The 22,975-nt window shown below is 39.3% G+C and overlaps 2 protein-coding genes across 3 annotated transcripts; both read left to right on the forward strand.

Moving 5' to 3' along the window:
• Positions 1-278: 278 nt before the first annotated feature.
• pi15b (peptidase inhibitor 15b) lies at positions 279-3,390 on the forward strand. 2 transcript variants are annotated; one of them, XM_014140476.2, is made up of 6 exons: positions 279-551; positions 794-1,082; positions 1,577-1,695; positions 1,866-1,998; positions 2,191-2,327; positions 2,642-3,390. In XM_014140476.2, the coding sequence occupies exons 2-6, from the start codon at positions 816-818 to the stop codon at positions 2,775-2,777; spliced, it is 792 nt and encodes a 263-aa protein (XP_013995951.1). In that variant the 5' UTR covers positions 279-551; positions 794-815; the 3' UTR covers positions 2,778-3,390. The 2 variants fall into 2 exon arrangements, with proteins under 2 accessions (XP_013995951.1, XP_013995952.1); XM_014140477.2 differs by having other exon boundaries at positions 383-551; positions 2,212-2,327.
• Positions 3,391-4,827: 1,437 nt separating this feature from the next.
• LOC106569228 (cysteine-rich secretory protein LCCL domain-containing 1) lies at positions 4,828-14,250 on the forward strand. Its single transcript, XM_014140385.2, has 15 exons — positions 4,828-5,075; positions 5,495-5,814; positions 7,788-7,906; positions 8,167-8,299; positions 8,399-8,514; positions 8,671-8,771; positions 8,868-9,038; positions 9,185-9,245; positions 9,829-9,895; positions 10,501-10,631; positions 12,258-12,301; positions 12,392-12,464; positions 12,569-12,638; positions 12,748-12,881; positions 13,326-14,250. Exons 2-15 carry the CDS (start codon positions 5,557-5,559, stop codon positions 13,375-13,377), a joined length of 1,530 nt encoding a protein of 509 aa, XP_013995860.2. The 5' UTR covers positions 4,828-5,075; positions 5,495-5,556; the 3' UTR covers positions 13,378-14,250.
• Positions 14,251-22,975: the final 8,725 nt, after the last annotated feature.

The raw sequence follows: 22,975 nt of genomic DNA on the forward strand, positions 1-22,975 counted from the left end.
TAGGCACAGGAGACCTCAGACCAGGAAAATGACTTGCGATACTGTAGTTGGAAAACCTGAGACTATCTAAATCAGTGTTTGGTCTCTTCCAGACAAGGTTTTGTTGTTCAAGAGCATGAGCCTGATCCAATTTCAAATAAGAGCAGAAAGTTAACTGCATCATGGACTGATAACTAGTACAATATCATCGGGAACAACAAGCATGGCATTGTGATGCTGACAACCAACTGAGTGAAGTCATGAAGAAGACACCTTGCTATTACAGTAATATAAAGGATATAATCCTAACTTGACCTAAATGTAATGAAATTTGATTTCCAATAAATAAGTATGCAATAAACAATGTTACAAGTAGCATACAAATGATATAATGTTGACATTAACACCTCAGACACTGTTTACCATATTCTCCTTGAGCAATGACAGATTATAAAAACCGTGGCCAAGGCAGAGGCATGTGGCAGTAGAGTGAGAGAGGGATTGAACAGAGTACGCAGAGAAGGGAATTGTACAACTTTGAACAGGCTCATCTGAGACTTTCTGAATTGCGGGTAAGACATTGGCTATTCAACAATGTATTTTGGATCAAACTTTCATGTTATATTTTGAATCTAATCAGGGAAGTGATAGTTTGAATAGAATAGTTATTTGGCAATTATTATTTTTTTAAGAATTGATGTGATCTTTCTACCTTTGCGTTTTTATTCAAGAGCATGACATAATTATCCATAGTAATGTAGGTTACTTGTTTTATTTCAAACGAGACTGTTATTTTCTTTGTTTTTCTTTACAGTACGTGACTAAACTGGAGAAGAATGAAAGGCATGTGCTATTTTACCAATGTGGTCCTGTTCTGCATAGCCCGTGGAGCAAGTGGATTGCTCATCCATAACTCAACAGATTCCACTTCTATATCCAATTTCACCGACATGAACTCAACGTTAAACGCGCAGGTGTCTGCGCTCATCCCCAAGTCTAGACGGAAACGCTGGATTTCGCAAAGCGACATGCTTGCCATCCTTGACTATCACAATAAAGTCCGAGCAAACGTCTTTCCACCTGCTGCAAATATGGAGTATATGGTGAGTGCAAGTTTTAATTGAGATTCAATTGAAAATGTTTTACATGCTAAACTAGTAGGCTACTTTTTATTTGAAATTTGTTGGCGTAATGTTGCCTTTGTGATTTGATCTGATAACTTACTGTATAACTTTTTTGCCAATTAAAATGTAGGCATGCATCATGAGTCATGTTGCTACTATGGCTTGGTCTATGGCCTACCCTGCTGGAAACATGAGGTTACTACATAAAATCAGTGTGCTCATGGTCACAGAATAATATATATATTTGTAAAACATTTTGGGGGGGTGTTTCTGGCATCTATTCGATATCATTGCAAGAAGCTTTACTGTTTCTATTGGGTATCAAAATATAACTAATGAGCAGTTTTGTGCATTTTGTATTCATGCAAGTTAATTCAGGTAGATATTTTTGAGAGCAACTCACAATGCATGGCTTTTGTGCACTTTTAGGTTCAATCCCAATGAATGCATTATCATGTCTGCAACACATACAGGTGTGGGATGAAGGCCTTGCCAGATCTGCTGAAGCCTGGGCAGCCACGTGTCTCTGGGAACATGGACCACCGTTTCTACTGAGATACCTGGGACAGAACCTGTCGGTCAGAACAGGGGGGTATGTAAAGCCTGGGATGTGTCAATCATATATCAACTGACCACGTGTTGATACAATATTTTATTTGTTTTTATTGATTGAGGGGGATCCGAGCAATGCCATCTTTGAGTCCAACCTCATGCAATGTTGACTATGGCACAAAATGAATGTACTTGATGTGTTTCTTCCAGATATCGCTCCATTCTGCAGCTGGTCAAACCTTGGTATGACGAAGCCAAGGATTACATGTTTCCATACCCTCGTGACTGCAACCCCAGGTGTCCTATGAGGTGCTCTGCACCGATGTGTACACATTACACTCAGGTACAATAGCCGTCTAGGCACTTTAGATTTGAGAATCTTTGGGGTAGTCTTCTCCTGACGAAGACCCTGATGAAGGTCTATTGACCTAAACATTGCTTCTACGAGATGAATTCAATCGTTTGTGCAGTATTCAGGATAACCAGGGTGCTGGAGTTTCTTCTTTTTCAGGAAAGTATTTTTTATCCTCAAAAGACTTCTCTGACTGATATTCAGATGGTGTGGGCTACGACGAACAGAGTTGGGTGTGCAGTTCAAACGTGCTATAACATGGTTGTCTGGGGAGCCATGTGGAGACAAGCAACATACCTGGTCTGTAATTATTCCCCAAAGTGAGTCCTGCTTAATACCTTAACAAGCTCCACTTATCACAGCTGAATGATTGATATCCTCTCTCTTACATTTCAGAAGCACATTGTCAGACCGAATGAGAACAGATTTATAGGTGTTCACGTAAACTGATGTCATTATGAAAGCATCAAGGCTATTTTATGCATAATAACAAGTATAGCCGCTATTATGCTTTAGATTTGTCAAATGGGAAATGACAACTACATTAATTGAAATTGGAAAAGGATATGTTTAATGCCCAAGGGAGCATCTTTCAACTACAACAAGAATGACATTATTATTCTTTTTTTTCCAGGGGGAACTGGGTAGGAGAACCTCCCTACAGAGTTGGCATCCCATGTTCAGCATGCCCACCAAGCTACGGAGGCTCATGTAGTAACAACCAATGTTTCCCTGCAATAGCGTCCAACTACATGTACTGGTTCAAGTAAACCATTTAGACATCCGTTTTAATAATGAACTGTCAGATATCATAATTTCACATTGCTTCAAATGTCAGATGTATTTCCCACAAATACTTTATATGTACAATGTACCTTTTTTATACAATTACACATTTTGAATTATAAGCTACATTTGATTTGGTTTTGAGATGTAAATGAGTATCATACAGCGTACAACTTATTGTTGTCTTACCATCATATTGATGGTCAAATGTATTGATCAGCAATCATGGTGTTTTTGTTGGTGACTTTTGATTGACTATTTGGTACAGAGGTCAAACCTACAAATACCTCCACTAAGGCAGTGGTTAATAAGCTTCCTCATAATTATAAAGACAAGAGAATATTGGATCGATTGACCCCAGCTCACAGTACCATATGTCAGTAGCATTTTCAACATTGATAAATATCGTTTTATTAAAGATTTACTGTATTTTTGTAAGTACTTCTGAAGTGTTTTCCAGAACATGAATTACATGTTGTTGTTTTTATTTGCATGATGCTTCATATTTTTACACCATTGAATGTCACTTATATTTGTGTTCATGTAATTGCTATGGCCTGTTACCATTGTTATAGAATAAAGCTGTAACTGAGTGTGTCTTGCTTGAGAAAGTGTGTTTGGAATGTCCAACTGCATCAGAAGAAGGTTTAGCAGCTGTAGTGATGAAAGGAGAACACCAGAGGGCAAGCCTGACAAAGTAAACCTTTTTTTCTCAAATCAAATTTTATTTGTCACATGGGCTACACAGTTTACAGCAGGTATAAAAGGTGCAGCGAAAAAAACTCTGCCTGCAGTGGAATATTCCCTTGTGAATATTCAACAATGTCCCTGTGTGAAGACTGATAATTATGGACATTTTGCACATAAGTCACACAAAGACAAGTAATGAAATTAATAATAGGGAAAACAACACAGGAAAAGGTTATTTAGACACAATGTGAACTATCTGCTGAAACGTTCTGTACACTGCTAAATAAAATCAAAAGAATGTCCCTGGTCAACATCATTACAGAGAATTTGTTTAGGCCCAGCCCATAAGCCAATTATCTCTTGGACCTGTTCAGTTCCCCACTGACTTGGAGTCTTGCAGTGCTAGAACCCAATTGACCCCTAGCATGGAGTGTCTGCATCTCTACTGTAAAGCACTAAAGAGGACTATCAATGGGATTAAAATTCCCCTAGTAGGCAACTTTGAATTGGCAGTGGTACTTATTCACCCAAAATGTATTTGCTTGTACAAGTTGCCCCATCAATGCAGTCACCTGGAAGCAACCATGGCACTGTACAGCAACTTGTTACAGGTCTTAGCTGGGCACTGACTTCATTTCCACCTGAGTGGACATTTCTTGGTCATGTGGGTTGATTCCTCTAGACATCTTACTAGGAAGGCAGGATTGAAGTCAGCATGACCTAAGGTGCTGAGAATCTGATGCCCAGGAAGGCACTCATAAAACAGGGAGCACAGCATGCCCTCTACCCAGAGGATACCAGCTATCTCCATGATACCCACCTGAGGAACAGAGTCTGTTTCTCAAACTTGGGTTGATGTTTACTGAAGTGGAAAAAGCCTAATCAGTTTTGATGGGTTTGGCCATCTTTAAGCTGCAGAGCTCAGTTGGGTTGTGTTGCTTAACAAAGGCAGGGGATTTAGGAGGACAGCAAGTTCAGAGTGCAGCTTTTCTTAGTGTCATGGATGCAGGCACAACGTTAGAGAGGCTTGTAACAACATAGACAGTGATGTTTGGGGTGTACAGTACAGTAATAGTTCATTCATCCATTCAACTCAAATCCCATTACAGTAAATGTGATAACTGAACATCTCAAAATCTTACCAACAAACATAAACAGAAATACAATTCTAAAGAAATACTACATTTACATGTGAGTGTGCTCTCATTACCCAAAGTTTACCTTGCTATAACTTGAGTGGGTTGGCTGGGATCAGAAGCAGTCATCCAATAGTTCAATCTGGGAACACAAGAGGAGGCCAAGGGCGGGGTCTGCGGCGTTACGCATCGCTAAATCTAAATTTGGCATATAAACGCAGGGAGCGCTCATACTTGAATGATTATACAGGTACGCTCTCTAGATTCCTTGGTGGATGTACGATATCCGAACTTACTTACTTATTACGTAAATGTAGGCTCCTGTAGATGTCCTAAATCTTAGGATGTATAAAGAGTAGCTCTCATGTTCACCATTCTGCTTCAATACAACTTTTGGAGTTGGACATTGTTTCCCGGGGATAGTTGACCAGATTGAACAAAACGTTTTGGTAAAAGGTACATTTAAAAAAATATATATATATATTCGACACTGGGATAACGAAAAATACTGTTTTGTATTATAACTTTGTATTAATACAGGATCGGAGGTGAATTGCCTTGCCTTGTAGCCTGTGAGAGAATTTCACACGCAATACGCATGCTCCTGAAATATTGCATGTGCTTTGCAAAAACGTATTTTTTTGTGTGAACAGTGCAATTGACCTACTGTCAAGAGCTTAAAATACACCAAAGCTATGTACAGTATTACCGTTCTAATTCTAATGTATGATATTCTTGTGCCAGAGATGTGAAAATTCATCAGTTCTCACATTCAAGTGAATGCATAAATCAATAACCAATAATATTAAATTGAATAAAGATCTCTGAATGCTTGACCAACCATCATATTGTATTTAATTTGTAATTTTGTTTAGCCAACAGAATACAGATTTTGTATTGGAGTGAATCACAGAGGCTGGAGAGGCTGATCGTCATCATGAAGGGTGTACCTCAGGACTGGCTGAGAGGGTTTGGGTTGCTATTTTTTGCCCAAACAGTACTTTCTATGGTGATCCCTAACTCTACTCACCTGGAGGCTATACTGGAGAAGTATATGAACAAAGATGATGAGTGGTGGGTGTCCAAACAGAGAGGGAAGAGAGCCATCACTGAGGGTGATATGCACCTCATCCTCGATTTGCACAACAAGCTCAGAGGTCAAGTTTATCCTCAAGCTTCAAATATGGAGTATATGGTAAGAAAGCTAAGCCAGGACCAACTGTGTCTGCTATATTTATGTTATGTTTAGGTTTTCCTAAGATTGACTGTAGGCAATTGGAAGATGACTCTTGCTCGTACTGAAGAAGGAGATTGTACAGTACTACAGATTGAAGCAAGTGTTAGTTACTTATTTTGCACTCATACTTCATCTAAGCTAACGGATGATACTTGCTCATAGACTCAAGACATGTAGGCCTGAGAATCTGGAACATTCTCAAATCCATTCAACCAGAATGGTTTCAGCAGATCACATTTGGAAAGCCAGGGCCAATGCAGAGGTTTCACACCAAGCTCTGGGAGCCGGTGGTGTAAAGTAACTAAGTCAAAATACTTTGACGTACTACTTAAGTAGTTTTTTAGAAGTATCTGTACTTTACTTGAGAATTTATCTTTTGGACAAGTTTTACTTTTATACCACTACATTCCTAAAGAAAATATGTAAATGTATTCCCATACATTTTCCCTGACACCCAAAAGTACTTTTGAATGCTCAGGCAGGACAGCAGTATGGTCCAATTCACAACACACCTACCAGTATAATGCGTTGTCATCCCAACCGCCTCTGATCTGGCAGATTCACTTAATCTTATTGTACAAATTGCATTTGTACATTTTTGTAAATTTAAAACACAAGAAAGTTTGGTTTGCTTCATTAATATAAGGAATTTGATATCTAGCATTTACTTTTTACTTTTAAGTATGACAATTGAGGGAATTTTCCACAACTATACTTAAGTAAAACCAAATATTTTTACTCAAGTAGTATTTTACTGGGTGACGTTCACTTTTACTTGAGCCATTTTCTATTAAGATATCTTTACTCTTACTCAAGTATGAAAATTGTGTACTTTTCCCACCACTGCTGGGAGCAGAGAGCTCAAATAGATCAAAACCTAAAAGCAAGCCTGACCAACAGCCAAGCAATAAAGCCAGTATGTCACTGCCCCTGTCAAACCTCGAGCTCTGGCCCCTGCCTTGGCAACCAACCAGCTCTCTCTTCCACTGTTATTGTGCACTCTGCCTCAACCATTTAAAGTCACATCTTCAAATATTAGTCTTTATTTAATCTTTGCATTTCCTTTGGCAACAAAGATGGATCTGTGTTGACTCAAACCTTTAACAGTTGAGCATCATCCTTTGAAGTATGGTTGATCAAATATAGGTTTCTGCAAAGGATTCCTGGAAGCAATGTAAAGTACTGTTCCCAGATGGAGGGGTTAACTGTAAATGTTGAGAAGAACACAAAGGATTTGCCTTTTAGAGGACATAATTTCGATGTCTTAATGTAAATATCCAACACTATTTGGATAATTTGAACGATTTCCATGTATAAACGGAGATTAGTATCCAGGACTACAGTATGTCCATTTCCTTCAAGACCACTACACTAACACTAAGCAGTACATAATGCAGATATCACTAATGTAATGTACGACACATGGAAGACATTAGGACTGTACAGGGCAGCCGACTGGCACCTTTTGAAAATGAACCTTGATGGGTGTTAGTGCAATTAAACAGCAGAACAGCAGCACACTACACCTATTCTTCTAATGGACAATTTTACTACAGCTTGGCAGAAACATTAGAATTCCTCACATCATATCTACTTAGCTCTTTGGCAGAAACAAGTGGTGCACAAATAGTTTATAGTGTCAATTGACCCAATACAAGATCTGTATCATGTGCAGATTGGTGCACTTTAGTGCAGAGTTGATGCAAAGAGGCCAGTAGTACTAAAAATGCCTTCAGGTCCCTCAATACTTTCTGGGAAGAATGCTAAGATTTGCATTTCCGTTTATCAAGAATTTTGTATTTCTAGAGTCTAAGTAACACTAATACAAGCACTTTTAAGAGTTTTAGTCTCAGTAGCTCTAGCACCAATCTGATGTGCCTGCAGATATGCGTTTAGCTTATCAGAATAACTCTGACTTTCACATTTGAAAGGTTTGGGATACGGAGCTGGAGAGGAGTGCTGAACACTGGGCACACACCTGTCTGTGGGAGCATGGACCACAACACATGCTAACCCAGATTGGACAGAACCTGGGTGCCCACTGGGGAAGGTCTGTATGGTAACAGGAGAGATGACCAGTTTGATTATATGCATTATGTCATTATACAGTAGTACTGTATGTACATTTCCTAACATGATTACTCCTTGATACTTTGTTTTAGGTGGCTTTAACAGGATGAATGACAGTTGTGGGGTCATATAAACTCATGAGGCAACAAATGTGTGATTAAACAGTGGAGTACAGAGTACTGATATATTGCCATGGGTTGTGTCCAGTTAGTTCAATTGTTTTGTTTCCACTTTCCTCAGAGAACGACCACCAACATTTCACGTCCAAGCCTGGTATGATGAAGTGAGAGACTACAGCTATCCCTATCCACAGGAATGTAACCCACACTGCCCTTTCAGATGCTCTGGTCCCGTCTGCACTCACTACACACAGGTAAGAGTTTCCTGTGACAATATCATAACACTTTATTTAAGGCCAGAGAAGTCTGAGAGGACCATTATCTGAAGGTAGCTACTTTGTCTCTCTTTGCAGATGGTTTGGGCAACAAGCAGCCATATTGGATGCGCTATCAATGTGTGCTACAATATGAATGTGTGGGGCATGATTTGGACTAAAGCTGTGTACTTGGTTTGCAACTACTCACCGCCGTAAGTCTTCCGGTTTAAAAAAATATATTCTTATGTTTGTCCCCCCTACAAAAACGTTTTATTAAGTTGAAATTGCTGTATATTATGTAGTGTATTGGAACTGGGAGGGATTGGGTCAAAAGGTTCAGTGTGTTTTATGATGTAATTTGTGTGCAGGGGAAACTGGTGGGGGCATGCCCCATACAAACATGGCAGCCCGTGCTCTGCCTGTCCTCCCAGCTACGGTGGAGGCTGTAGGGACAATCTCTGCTACAAAGGTAGGCTGCTTTTTTGGTGCAAAATAAATTGGTTGCTTTTCACATTTTTGTTTTGCAGGGCATATAACATGTGATGTGGCTCTTGTTCTTCTTCAGAGAACGGAGTACAGAGACGTCCTGCCCCTGAACTAGAAGAGACAAATTACATTGAGCCGGAGCCACAGCCAGAACCGAGGGCCCAAGAGCCTCGGGCGAGACCACTGCCACCAACACCATCATCCAATGACAACGTGGAGAGGAATGAGTTGGTCAGCACAGTGCAAATGTGTAAGAATTGATCTCTCATTTGATTGCACTGTATTTCATACACAATGTCATTGTACAGTAGGACATGTCTGTCACCAGACAGATAAGTCTATATTTGGAATGATTGCCAGAAGATCTAAGTGAGATTGGTTTTCTTGTTTTTAAAGGTCAACAGATGGACTGTGAGACCAAGCTGCGTGATCGTTGTAAAGGAACCACTTGTAATAGGTAGGCCGAAATTGTAAAGGAAACACTAGTAATACTGTAGGTAGGCCGAAATTGTAAAGGAAACACTAGTAATACTGTAGGTAGGCCTAAATTGAAAAGGAAACACTAGTAATACTGTAGGTAGGCCGAAATTGTAAAGGAAACGCTAGTAATACTGTAGGTAGGCCTACGTTGTAAAGGAAACGCTAGTAATACTGTAGGTAGGCCTAAATTGAAAAGGAAACACTAGTAATACTGTAGGTAGACCTAAATTGAAAAGGAAACACTAGTAATACTGTAGGTAGGCCGAAATTGTAAAGGAAACGCTAGTAATACTGTAGGTAGGCCGAAATTGTAAAGGAAACGCTAGTAATACTGTAGGTAGGCCTAAATTAAAAAGGGAACACTAGTAATACTGTAGGTAGGCCTAAATTGAAAAGGAAACGCTAGTAATACTGTAGGTAGGCCGAAATTGTAAAGGAAACGCTAGTAATACTGTAGGTAGGCCTAAGTTGTTCCTAAAGTCGATGCTGTCACTTACGAGTTCTTACTCATTCCTGTGAATCGGTCAAAGCTGAGTTATAACTATTGTTTCTTCTTGCAGGTACGAGTGTCCTCCTGGATGCTTGTCTAGCCCAGGAAAAGTAATAGGGACTGGGTATTATGATATGGTACGAAAAGAAAACACTATTTTGTATCTGTCAATTTGTTTTGTCTATTATCAGTGCACAAGTTGTGGGATATAAAATAATGATATAAAACAACTTTAGTCATTTTGCTCACATATTCTAATTCTTGAACAGTATTGGATAACAGCCCTCAGTGCGGGAGTTGAACAGTTGGGGATAGCCATAGTATACTGTCATAATACTTTATATAAAGCAGGGTTCCCCAACTAAATTCAACTGCAGGCTGAGGATGGTCGGGGGGCCAGAACATAATTATAAATCATTTGTACACTGCAAATTGACCACAATAAGAAGAAGCGCAAACCGATATAGTACCTGACAAAAACGTAATGATTACATTGGGATACAATCACATATCTCTCTATTTATGTGTGGGAAAACTTGGGAACAGATTTCCTCAAATAAAATCACTTGGAGCTGATTTCCTGGTGTTTTTACAGTGTTTTATGTCCAACAAGGAAAATTCACACAAAAAAAATGAATATGCTCAGTAAACTTGGGGGGGCCAAATAAAATGATTTGGTCCGCAGGCCGCCAGTTCGGGAACCCTGGTATAAAGAGTAGTGAAACATGTTTTAATTTTTCAGCAATCAAGTGTTTGCGGAGCTGGTTTACACGCTGGAATCATAGACGATGGTGGAGGCTGGCTGGACATTACAAGACAAGGAAGAAAATCACATTTCACAAAGTCATACAAAAATGGTGTTCAGTCTGTTGCGTGAGTTTTACTCACTCCACTATGTTTGTTTTACTCACTCCACTATGTCTGTTTTACTCACTCCACTATGTTTGTTTTACTCACTCCACTGTGTCTGTTTTACTCACTCCATTATGTCTGTTTTACTCACTCCACTATGTCTGTTTTACTCACTCCACTATGTCTGTTTTACTCACTCCACTATGTCTGTTTTACTCACTCCACTATGTTTGTTTTACTCACTCCACTGTGTCTGTTTTACTCACTCCATTATGTCTGTTTTACTCACTCCACTATGTCTGTTTTACTCACTCCACTATGTCTGTTTTACTCACTCCACTATGTTTGTTTTACTCACTCCACTGTGTCTGTTTTACTCACTCCATTATGTCTGTTTTACTCAATCCACTATGTTTGTTTTACTCACTCCACTATGTTTGTTTTACTCACTCCACTATGTTTGTTTTACTCACTCCACTATGTCTGTTTTACTTACTCCACTATGTCTGTTTTACTCACTCCACTATGTTTGTTTTACTCACTCCACTATGTCTGTTTTACTCACTCCACTATGTCTGTTTTACTCACTCCACTATGTCTGTTTTACTCACTCCACTATGTCTGTTTTACTCACTCCATTGTGTCTGTTTTACTCACTCCATTGTGTCTGTTTTACTCACTCCATTATGTCTGTTTTACTCACTCCACTATGTTTGTTTTACTCACTCCACTATGTTTGTTTTACTCACTCCACTATGTCTGTTTTACTCACTCCACTATGTCTGTTTTACTCACTCCACTATGTTTGTTTTACTCACTCCACTATGTCTGTTTTACTCACTCCACTATGTCTGTTTTACTCACTCCAGTATGTCTGTTTTACTCACTCCACTATGTTTGTTTTACTCACTCCACTATGTCTGTTTTACTCACTCCATTATGTCTGTTTTACCCACTCCATTGTGTCTGTTTTACTCACTCCATTATGTCTGTTTTACTCACTCCATTGTGTCTGTTTTACTCACTCCATTATGTCTGTTTTACTCACTCCATTGTGTCTGTTTTACTCACTCCACTATGTCTGTTTTACTCACTCCATTATGTCTGTTTTACTCACTCCATTGTGTCTGTTTTACTCACTCCATTATGTCTGTTTTACTCACTCCATTGTGTCTGTTTTACTCACTCCATTATGTCTGTTTTACTCACTCCATTGTGTCTGTTTTACTCACTCCATTATGTCTGTTTTACTCACTCCACTATGTTTGTTTTACTCACTCCATTGTGTCTGTTTTACTCACTCCATTATGTCTGTTTTACTCACTCCACTATGTTTGTTTTACTCACTCCATTATGTCTGTTTTACTCACTCCATTATGTCTGTTTTACTCACTCCACTATGTTTGTTTTACTCACTCCACTATGTTTGTTTTACTCACTCCATTGTGTCTGTTTTACTCACTCCACTATGTTTGTTTTACTCACTCCACTATGTCTGTTTTACTCACTCCACTATGTTTGTTTTACTCACTCCACTATGTCTGTTTTACTCACTCCACTATGTCTGTTTTACTCACTCCATTGTGTTTGTCATAAAGCCAAATCAACAAGTGTCACGTTTTCACACCAAATGATTCAAATTTACAGGATGAACAGGAGTGCAAATGCCTTCAACGTATTTACTGTACCAGGTATGTCTGGTCTACTATCATGTTGTGAACCTTTATGTCTCAGTAATGCATGTATTGTTTGAATGACATTGTGGCATCTTTGCTCCTCAGTAAAAGCAGTCACATGTGAGACCACCGTTGCACGGTTCTGTCCCTACAAAAAACCTGCACGGCACTGTCCAAGGTAAAGAAAGAGGTCACTTTCTAATAAACCAAACTTGACCTTCTACTGTAAAGTTAATTGGTTTGGATAGGTACTGTGTTTAAAATATATTTTTCCCCCACCAGGATGTATTGCCCCCGCAATTGTCTGCATGAGACCCGTGCCAGAGTCATTGGAACACAATGGTATTCGGATGTAAGTCCTTGTATGTATGTACTGTATGTCTGACACTGGCCTCCAAATATTTAATTTCTCTCATAGAACCGGCCTATGTTTTACGCTAACCTACCTTGTTTTTTTCTAGAAATCCAGTATATGTCGAGCAGCCATCCATGCTGGTGTCATTCAGAATGACTCAGGAGGCTACCTGGATGTGCAGCCTGTGGACAAGAGGAGACAGTACAGCGGTAGCTATCAGAACGGAATCTCTTCAGAAAGGTAAGGGACGTGAATAAGGGAAACGCAGGCCAATTGTGGGGTTTTGACTCTGTTGCAAATGCTTTTGGATGCGTAATGGGTAGGGACCAGGATTTTTTCCTGGTCGGCTCATGTGGTCAGAAAAACTCTTTGCCTTGTCAGATTTGGGGTGGTAGGTAGCCTAGTGGTTAGAGCGTTGGGTCAGTAACCGAAAGGTTGTAAGATCGAATCCCTGAGCTGACAAGGTAAAAATATGTTGTTCTGCCCCTGAACAAGGCAGTTAACCCACTGTTCCTAGGCCGTCATTGAAAATAAGAATTTGTTCTTAACTGACTTGCCTAGTTAAATAAAGGTAAAATATACATTATAGGCTAGTATCAGTGTCATATACTGTACCTTGGCTTGACTATGTAAACTGTTCTTAGCTGGATGCAAACTTACACAAGTGTCCATTCTTCCTCCCAGCCTACAGAATCCCTCAGGTGGCAAAGCATTCAGAGTATTTGCAGTCATTTGAATCCACATTGCAAGGACACTGGCAATGAAAATGAGCACTTGTCATTTAACACCCAGTCATTTCACGGCCAGTAATTACACTGCTTATGGTTTCCCTCTCTTCCTAAGCTGCACCTCAGCTTCTCAAGGCTGTTCAATTCACTTTGATCACAACATATATAAAGATACAATGATCAAATGTAGATCTTTTAAGACTGTATATTGGATGTATATAACATGTTGTAAATAAGTTGAATGTCTAACAACTGCAATCTCTCATAGATATTTGTATCAGAACAGAAAAAGACGTAATGTGCATGCATGGTAAAGGTTTTAATTCTATGATATTTCAAATCTTGTATTGTTTTTTTAATTTGTAAGTATTTTATACATTTTGATGACTGATGTTGATGTTATATTTCATGCTACAAAATTGTATAGCCTTTATTCATAGATTTTTACAGTTGAAGCCTGGCTGGCCAGGAGTGCGTCAGAGAATTTCATAGCACGAACCACATGGCGAGACACCCAAAATATGCATTATTTATTTACATTTGTGAAGAAATCATTGTTGTCAATGGTCAATTCTGGAAGGATAGTTTGGACTTTCATAGCATGTCTTTTAGCTGAACATACAGTATAGCAATTATTATATGTTTCATGAAAACCTTATCAGTTCGCCATTGATTGCTACTGTTCATAATACAGTAGCTGTATGGTATGTAGTTTATAAAGCACTACCTCACGTTGTTAGAAAGGCACCATTAATGTACTGGAAACTACTGGTACCCTGTCTGGATGGCAGAGAGAGTACTGTCTTACTGTCCTAGATCCAACATGTGTTTGCCAGGTTCACAGGGCATTACTGTGTGATAAAGGGCTAAATCCTGGTGTATTCAGTAGTAGCTTTTCATATTTCTACAGCTCCCCCCCCCAAAAAAAACACAGACAACAATTATCTGGTTGAAACATTAATATGTTTTATATACATTATACAGCTATTACACATGTTCATCTATCCACAGAACTCAGGCACTCATATTCAACATTTCAAAAACAGAATTTGTAGAAAGCCCATATCCTTTCCAGGCAGGAGCAGTAAAGAATGAAAGCTGAGCAAGCCCTTATGTTAAACTACTCTGGCCCACTGGCTGTGCGCTAGGTAGAGCAGACAAAGAGTGACTTTGTGTGTGTTGATCTCGATCTCACTTCCCTGGATGCATTTCCCCCACGCCTGCCACAGATGTGGTCAACCCCAGCTGAAAGGTCTCTGTCAGTCACCTGAACACACACATACCCTCTGTGGGATGCTTTATGTAAGGGTTGAGATTCAAGTTCACTATATTTTACCCAATAGTTTCGTCTGAAAGGAGTTTGCTTCGGATAACACATTTTAACTAATGCTGTAACTTTTTTAAAGGGGCAAGATCATATCTAAGATAATGTACTGTATTCTCTAATTTTGTCAGAAGCTCTTGTTAGACTGTATAGTCAGTCAACATAAGAGATAGTTAAATATTAAAGCTGTAAGTGGGTCAGACTTACTTCAATATGGAATAGAAACAAGGGAATCCAACAGGACAGACTTATTGACCTTTATCCATAAACTTTTATCCATTCTTTAGAAATAGATATTACATACTAGCTTCCATTGCTAGTGCAAAGCTATGGTTAATACATTGTATACACTGTACTGTAGTGGTGAGCCATTATAACACACAACCCCCACTATCACCACCATTCTGCTGAGTGACCGGGGGGCTGGACTGAGAGGAACTTTCCAGGAAGAGAACCAGGGCAGATAGAGAGCTGCTGATGGCCTCATTGAGTTCCGCACCACTCTCCAGAGAGAAGAGGCATGCATCAGAACACTGTCAAAATTCACAGGGCAGTGTTGCAGAGGAGTCCACTGGCAAAGACGGCAAATGTTCACTGCTGCAGGAGTGTTATACAACATGAAGAGACCCCACCGTCACAGACCCGCACAAGGATCAATACATCATCATCTCAGAGGTGCTGTTTGGTGAAATGAGATTTGTTTCCTTTCCTTTGGACTGTAGCTACTGCTAATAGTATACCTGATACTAAATAAAATAATAATCAATAAAAAAGTTGGAGAATATTATGTATTTATCATGTATATGATGAATGTCTTCCAGTACTTGTTAATGCTTGTCCAATGTCTGTGGTTGCTGTGAGTAGAAATCCGCTCCATCAGATGAATGTTGTTATAGTATAACCCTCCTAAATTTGACACACTGTAGTACAGTGCAGTACAGTACAGTGAACAGTGTTCCCACTGGGCACATCAGTTCAACGCCTAGTTTTGATTTACATTTGGTTGAGTTGTCAACTAACGTGAATTCAACGTGAAATGAACAACAAAAAAATTGACCATGCCATTGGATTTAGGTAGAAATTTTGGTGGGAAAAACATGTATGACTTTTAGCAAATCCAATCATTTTTGCACGTTGATTCAACGTCATCACATTGAGTTTTTTTGTTGAAATGTTGTGTAAACAACATTGATTCAACCAGTTTTTGCCCATTGGGTTCTGTGCAATCAAGATAGTTTATATCTTTATAGAATAATCTCACTTGATCCATAGTGGCAGGCTGTTCACAGTAAATGAATAAATATATATATATATATATATATATATATATATATATATATATATATATATATATATATATATATATACATATATATATATATATATTTTACTCCTGAGCCTCTAATGACATAATTTATGTTACTAGTTAGAGTGAGAGAACTTTTAAAATATTTTTGATTGTGGATGTTGGTTTATTGTACAGTACAGCTACTGTATGTAAAATATAGTCAGTAATTATACGGGTTTTGAAGTATGTTTGAAATGTCAAGGCAGCTCACCGCTAGAGAAACATTAGCTGGTGTGTAGAGGTGAGTGGTTTCTAAATATGACTTGTACAATCATTCTCATGCTCAATAGCTTGCTCCTGAGGTCGACTTCTGGGTGGACATATATGATGTACTGTATATGGGGCAACAATCACTAACTCCAGAAAAATAAGTGTTGTGGTGGTTAGTGCCTCATTCCTGTACTCCCTGAGAGAGTTAATCATTATTATGGTAACATAGTTGCCAGCTGTGTTCAGTTGGAAGAGAGTAATCATATTTGCATTGCTGGTATTATAATGATAATGTGTTATTTATAACAGCGATAATTTAAATTCACTCTCACATGCAATAGATAGGATACATGTCACGGAATTCCCCCCCCCCATTTTTCTTTTTAAGAATTACAGTAGTCTGGAAATGATTTCAAATTCTGTGTCCTGTGAGATGTGTTCAATTCAAATGCAAGAATTGAATTGGAATCAAAGAGCAATTTCCCACTCAATTCAATTCTGACCCCAACACTGTACTTCAGAACATGTAGCCTATAGAGTTTACAACCCATTGGGTACATATTCTGAAGTAGGAAATGCAACAACAAACTATTCTCAATTTCCATTTAAAACACAAGTTTTTATTCACAACATGAGAATTTCAGAGTTAGAATAAGGTTCTCCTGCATCTCTACATAGTGGATCAAACATGTGCAGCCCCCTGCTCTGACCTCATCACCCTTCCTCCTCCACACACACACCCACCCAGTTGTGATGATGGCAAGCCTCTCTCTTACTCTCCCTATTTGTTGGTATCCCACACACAGACTTCCACTGCCAGTGTGGCAACCGTGCAATATTCCCCACAGCCTCGCACTGCAATAGTAGAACCAGTCAACTCTTTATGGACTCTTTTCATGCCCCTACTGTTTGTCCCTAAAGAACCCTATGAAACTTTTTCCGTAACTCCCAGAATAGTTCTCTAATGTCTTTATTGGTGCCCTCCTGTCGCTGCCTTGAGCAGAGTACACATCAATTATGAGACTATTTTCATCTTAATATTTATGAAATTCATTAAATCTGTTTTTGTAACATGTGTTATTAGGCTACCCCCCATGCAGCACACTGCAGGATAAGTGTTCACCAGTGGCGGTCGTGACATTTAAGATGAGGGAGAACATTATTATTTTTTTTATGACCATGACCTTATTTCTATTACAGCATATTGGATGACTCATTCATATTCCATTCACCCAGTTCAACATAACAGTGATAGGTTTAGGCTACTACATGATACTCTAATTGTCCCTATACCCATCATGAGGTTGCTACAACCTAGCCTATGAATGAAAGGTGCACAGGTTGAGATATAAATTAGAGTAATCAAGGTGACAGACAGTGACACATTCAATACCACCTTGCATACTCCTGCCTGCATCTAGCTGCTCTAGTTGGTAATCATTAGTCTAACAGTTGCAAATGAGAGTTTCTATTGGACAAATTCTGGTATGTTCATCTCTGTTTGCTTTTGTCTAAGAAACATTTGAATCTGCGGAATGAATACACCCCTGATCACACTCAAACACAGTTCACTTTCACATCATCACATACAAACAGCATGATAATTTTGCTTTTTGAATAAATTCCTTCTTGCATCTATATGCGCTCTCCTCCTCTCACCTTTCCCTTCACTTGTGAACAACACATCAGCAGTCTGTGACCAGGCGAAAAAAACTTTCCAAGGCAAACTATATCATAACCGCTAACTGCTACACACAGCCTACATCGTTGTCACCATATTAGCTAATGTCTTCTAACACGTTAGGAAACCTGCTACAATCATGCAGTACAGTCTACAGTCAGCAAGCAGTTTAGCGGTTACACCGGCAGCCCAGGTGGCAATACATTTATACAACCAAAAGCTTACATTGACTTGGAAGAGTTCCAGTGTTGGATAGCCATAGCCAGCTAGCTAACAGAGCAACCCTCTCTGTTTGAGCCGGGTGTTTGAGTAGGCTAAACTAGCTAGCGGCATACGCTAGCTATGTGAAAGTGAAATACAACGAAATATAGCTATCTCTCTCTCTTTCTCTTGCTTCTTCTTCCTTTTTAAAGAAATGTATTTGTTCAAAACTGTTCAACTATTGTCTTTCTCTGTCTTTGAGTCAACAACTCATCACATGTTATGGACTGCAGTGCTAGCTAGCTGTAGTACATGCTTTCAGTACTAGATTCATTCTCTGATTCTTTGATTGGGTGAACATGTCAATTCATGCTGCAAGAGCTCTGATAGGTTGAAGGATGTCCTCCGGAAGTTGTCATAATTACCGTGTAAGTCTATAGAAGGGGGTGAGAACCATGAGCCTCCTAGGTTTTGTATTGAAGTCAATGTGCCCAGAGGAGGACGGAAACTAGCTGTCTTCCGGCAACACCATGGTGCTACCATACAGAGTGCTATTGAGGCTACTGTAGAACTTCATTGCAAAACAGTGTATTTCAATCAATTATTTGGTGACATGTGAATATATTTAGTATAGTTTTATCTAAAAAATAATAACTTTTTAAATCTTTCATTATTTTTGTTTTGGTGGTCCTCCCTTTCCTCCTCTGTGGAGCCTCCACTTTCACTATACTAATACTCATTAATTGGCCACTTGTGTACAGTACAGTATACAGTACGTCTTACAAACATGCAGCTTTGCATCAGTTAGCCCCTCTGTGGGGCAACTGGTTTACTCTTTACTTCTTTTGACAAACACAATATGCTTTCTGACTGGAGACCTGCATTGTGAATGCAATTGAAAGTAATTGTAGATACTGTGCCCTACAGTATGAAATACACAACCGTTCAAAATTTTGGGGTCCAGCATCCCGGAGTCACCTCTTTGCCGTTGATGTGAGACTGGTGTTTTGCGGGTACTATTTAATGAAGCTGCCAGTTGAGGACTTGTGAGGTGTCTGTTTCTCAAACTAGACACTCTAATGTACTTGTCCTCTTGTATCAAATCAAATCAAATCAAATGTATTTATATAGCCCTTCGTACATCAGCTGATATCTCAAAGTGCTGTACAGAAACCCAGCCTAAAACCCCAAACAGCAAGCAATGCATGTGAAAGAAACACGGTGGCTAGGAAAAACTCCCTAGGAAAAACTCCCTAGAAAGGCCAAAAACCGAGGAAGAAACCTAGAGAGGAAGCAGGCTATGAGGGGTGGCCAGTCCTCTTCTGGCTGTGCCGGGTGGATATTATAACAGAACATGGTCAAGATGTTAAAATGTTCATAAATGACCAGCATGGTCAAATAATAATAATCATAGTAGTTGTCGAGGGTGCAACAAGCACGTCCGGTGAACAGGTCAGGGTTCCATAGCCGCAGGCAGAACAGTTGAAACTGGAGCAGCAGCACGGCCAGGTGGACTGGGGACAGCAAGGAGTCATCATGCCAGGTAGTCCTGAGGCATGGTCCTAGGGCTCAGGTCCTCCGAGAGAAAGAAAGAAAGAGAGAAAGAGAGAATTAGAGAGAGCATATTTAAATTCACACAGGTCACCGGATAAGACAAGAGAAATACTCCAGATGTAACAGACTGACCCTAGCCCCCCGACACATAAACTACTGCAGCATAAATACTGGAGGCTGAGACACAGTTGCGCACGGGGCCTCCCACTCCTCTTTCTATTCTGGTTAGAGACAGTTTGCGCTGTTCTGTGAAGGGAGTTGTACACAGCGTTGTACGAGATCTTCAGTTTCTTGGAAATTTCTCGCATGGAATAGCCTTCATTTCACAGAACAAGAATAGAGTGACGAGTTTCAGAAGAATGTTCTTTGTTTCTGGCCATTTTGAGCCTGTATTCGAACCCACAAATGCTGATGCTCCAGATACTCAATTAATCTAAAGAAGGCCAGTTTTATTGCTTCTTTAATCAGAACAACAGTTTTCAGATGTGCTAACATAATTGCAAAAGGTTTTTCTAATGATCAATTAGCCTTTTAAAATGATAAACTTGGATTAGCTAACACACTGTGCCATTGGAACACAGGACTGTTGGTTGCTGATAATGGGCCTCTGTACGCCTATGTAGATATTCCATAAAAAGATCAGCCGTTTCCAGCTACAATAGTCATTTCAAATCAAATCAAACTTTATTTGTCACATGCCCCCGAATACAACAAGTGTAGACTTTACCGTGAAATGCTTACTTACAAGCCCTTAACCAACAGTGCAGTTCAAGAAGAAGAAAATATTTACCAAGTAGGCTAAAATAAAAAATAATAATAAAAAGTAACACAATAAGAATAACAATAACGAGGCTATATACAGGGGGCACCGGTACCGAGTCAGTGTGTGGGGGCGAAGTGACTTTTACAACATTAACAATGTCTATACTGTATTTCTGATCAATTTGATGTTATTTTAATGGACAGAAAATTAGCTTTTCTTTCGAAAGCAAGGACATTTCTAAGTGACCCCAAACTTCTGAACGGTAGTGTATATAAAAGTTAATCTACACAATATATCACCCACTTGCATTTTCACTGCACAGTAGAGACTCAAAATAACCACTCTAGTGACATAAGAATTCGTCCAAGCCTCCATATTTATTTAGTTTCTTGGGTTTGGAGTGCAGACTGTAAACAACAAGCAAGGCTACAAATAGAATTTACACACTTAAGAATATAGTCACCAAGGGGCCGGGCCTCACTCCCCACGTCATCTCTGACCTTTTTCTGTTTACAGGAGGGTTTTGATTTCTCCTTTTTTTCACCATTCACACATAAACCATTCTAGAATCGTGGAGTATAAGGAGTATAAAATAGTAGCTTTTTGTCTTGATGAAATGGGGGTGCAGGACCAACATGCAGCTGCCAAGCCATAAAAGAATGGTGCCAACAACCAGCACCAATTGCCAGCTCCAGCCCTCACCTGTTTTTTATTATGATTTTTGCCTACATAAGGAACCAGGCTAACAAATAGACTTGAGTTTATGTACTTTACTTCCGTTACTTAGAGTCACCTAACTGGGCACAGACGTCAGTTCAACATCTAGTTTTTATTTATTTGGTTGAGTTGTCAACTTTAATGTGAAATCAACAAAGAATTTGACCATGTCATTGGATGACTTTTTTCAAATCCAATCAGTTTTCACACTGATTTTTTTTATGACGTGGAAACAACATTGATTCAACCAGTTTTGCCCAGTGGGACTGTACACTTAATATGTTGTGAAATCTGTTTTGAATGTATTGTAATGTTTTAAAAAATGTATAACACTTAATTTTGCTGGACACCAGGAAGAGTAGCTACTGCCTTGGTAGCAGCTAATGGGGATCCATAATCAATACAAATACAAATACATAGCAGCCACAGTAGTGTATCTGGAGGGGTGCATAGAAATGACTGCCTCTGTTTAGATTAACATGTTCTTTCCTATGTAATTTTGAATTCAGTCCCTTGTAGATAGTGATGATTTAATATTTGTATATTCATACTGAATCAAAAGGCTATAAATCAATTCTGACTGTCACAGCACATGCATTATTTTCCCCAAATAGGCACATCTGCATGAACTTGACCAAACAACAAATTGCATTTTCCATTTATGTATTGAAGTTACGTTTATGACTTTAATCAATTTATCATGAAGCTCATTTCACCTTTTTGCTAAAAGCAGTAGCACTAGTTTTTAAGAGGGGTCTAGAGGGGATGTGCAAACGAACAATGACAATGATGCCCTCTGCAGGATAAAAGTTCTGTCAAAGCACTGAAGATAATGTATGTATACTCCTGTACCATTAGGGGAACGTACAGGGCACAGAGAAAGGTCCCTATGGAATAACCCAAGTGTCGTCTCATTCTGATCAAACCACAATTTATAATAATCATTGCTAATCAAAGAAAGTAAAGAAATAGCTAAATGTAAACAGCTACATTCTGGGGGTTCTACAGAGTTAAAATATCTGCAGTTATTTCAACCTGACTTACTATAATTCAGCATTTCTTGAATTACTTTAATATTTTATATTTTAGCGGAGATGCCATTGCACCTCTTGATGGCAGCATCCCACTTTCCCAGGATGCCTTTCTCCAGCAGTGGGTGGCATGCCAGGCCTGGGGGGCCAGAAACCTATTGGAGAGGAAGCAGATACAGAAACGTGAGGGGGCAAAAGAACAAACAAACCTACTAGGACTGGGAGAGGAAGAGATGAGAAGAGATCAACCCATTCTGCTGACATGAATTACTTTCAACACCTACCCTCAAGCTCAAAGTGCACAAAATGATCAAGGTGGAGAAATGGAAATAATGAGAATGAGGGGGGAGAGAGAGAGAGAGAGAGAGAGAGAGAGAGAGAGAGAGAGAGAGAGAGAGAGCGAAAGAGAGGGGAAGTGAGAGAGGAACCTGGCCAATTCTTGTTAATTTACAGCTCATTATATCCAACAATTTTTTGTCTATTATTCTTAAAAGTTCTAGAAGTTAACCATGTCCCTCAGTGCCCTCAGTGATCAAGATCTTAGTTAAACTCCCCCCAAAGTGAACAGAATGAGGGTTCACATGAACAATCAGTGTTAATTTGTGATCTGTCATTCACCTCACTCAGAGATGCTGGGAAATACTTAATTTGGAGAGATGGGAACAGCTTGTGATGTGGGTCATTGGGAGCTCTCTCATACTGAGCATTGCAGTCTAATTAACCTTATTGTCGCGTATGCTGTCTGCTCCCATTGTACAGCCGCCATGGTGCATGTCT

Source organism: Salmo salar, chromosome ssa14 (genome assembly GCF_905237065.1).
Source record: "Salmo salar chromosome ssa14, Ssal_v3.1, whole genome shotgun sequence".
Taxonomy (NCBI): domain Eukaryota; kingdom Metazoa; phylum Chordata; class Actinopteri; order Salmoniformes; family Salmonidae; genus Salmo; species Salmo salar.

What these genes read in the sequence shown, in the direction of transcription:
- pi15b (XM_014140476.2), top strand. Translation starts at nt 816, where the DNA reads ATGAAAGGCATGTGCTATTTTACCAATGTGGTCCTGTTCTGCATAGCC. An exon ending in TGTGTACACATTACACTCAG is followed by an intron (nt 1,999 to 2,190) that starts GTACAATAGCCG and finishes TATCCTCAAAAG; the next exon opens with ACTTCTCTGACTGATATTCA. An exon ending in GTCTGTAATTATTCCCCAAA is followed by an intron (nt 2,328 to 2,641) that starts GTGAGTCCTGCT and finishes TTTTTTTTCCAG; the next exon opens with GGGGAACTGGGTAGGAGAAC.
- LOC106569228 (XM_014140385.2), top strand. Translation starts at nt 5,557, where the DNA reads ATGAAGGGTGTACCTCAGGACTGGCTGAGAGGGTTTGGGTTGCTATTT. An exon ending in CTTCAAATATGGAGTATATG is followed by an intron (nt 5,815 to 7,787) that starts GTAAGAAAGCTA and finishes CACATTTGAAAG; the next exon opens with GTTTGGGATACGGAGCTGGA. An exon ending in GTTTGCAACTACTCACCGCC is followed by an intron (nt 8,515 to 8,670) that starts GTAAGTCTTCCG and finishes ATTTGTGTGCAG; the next exon opens with GGGAAACTGGTGGGGGCATG.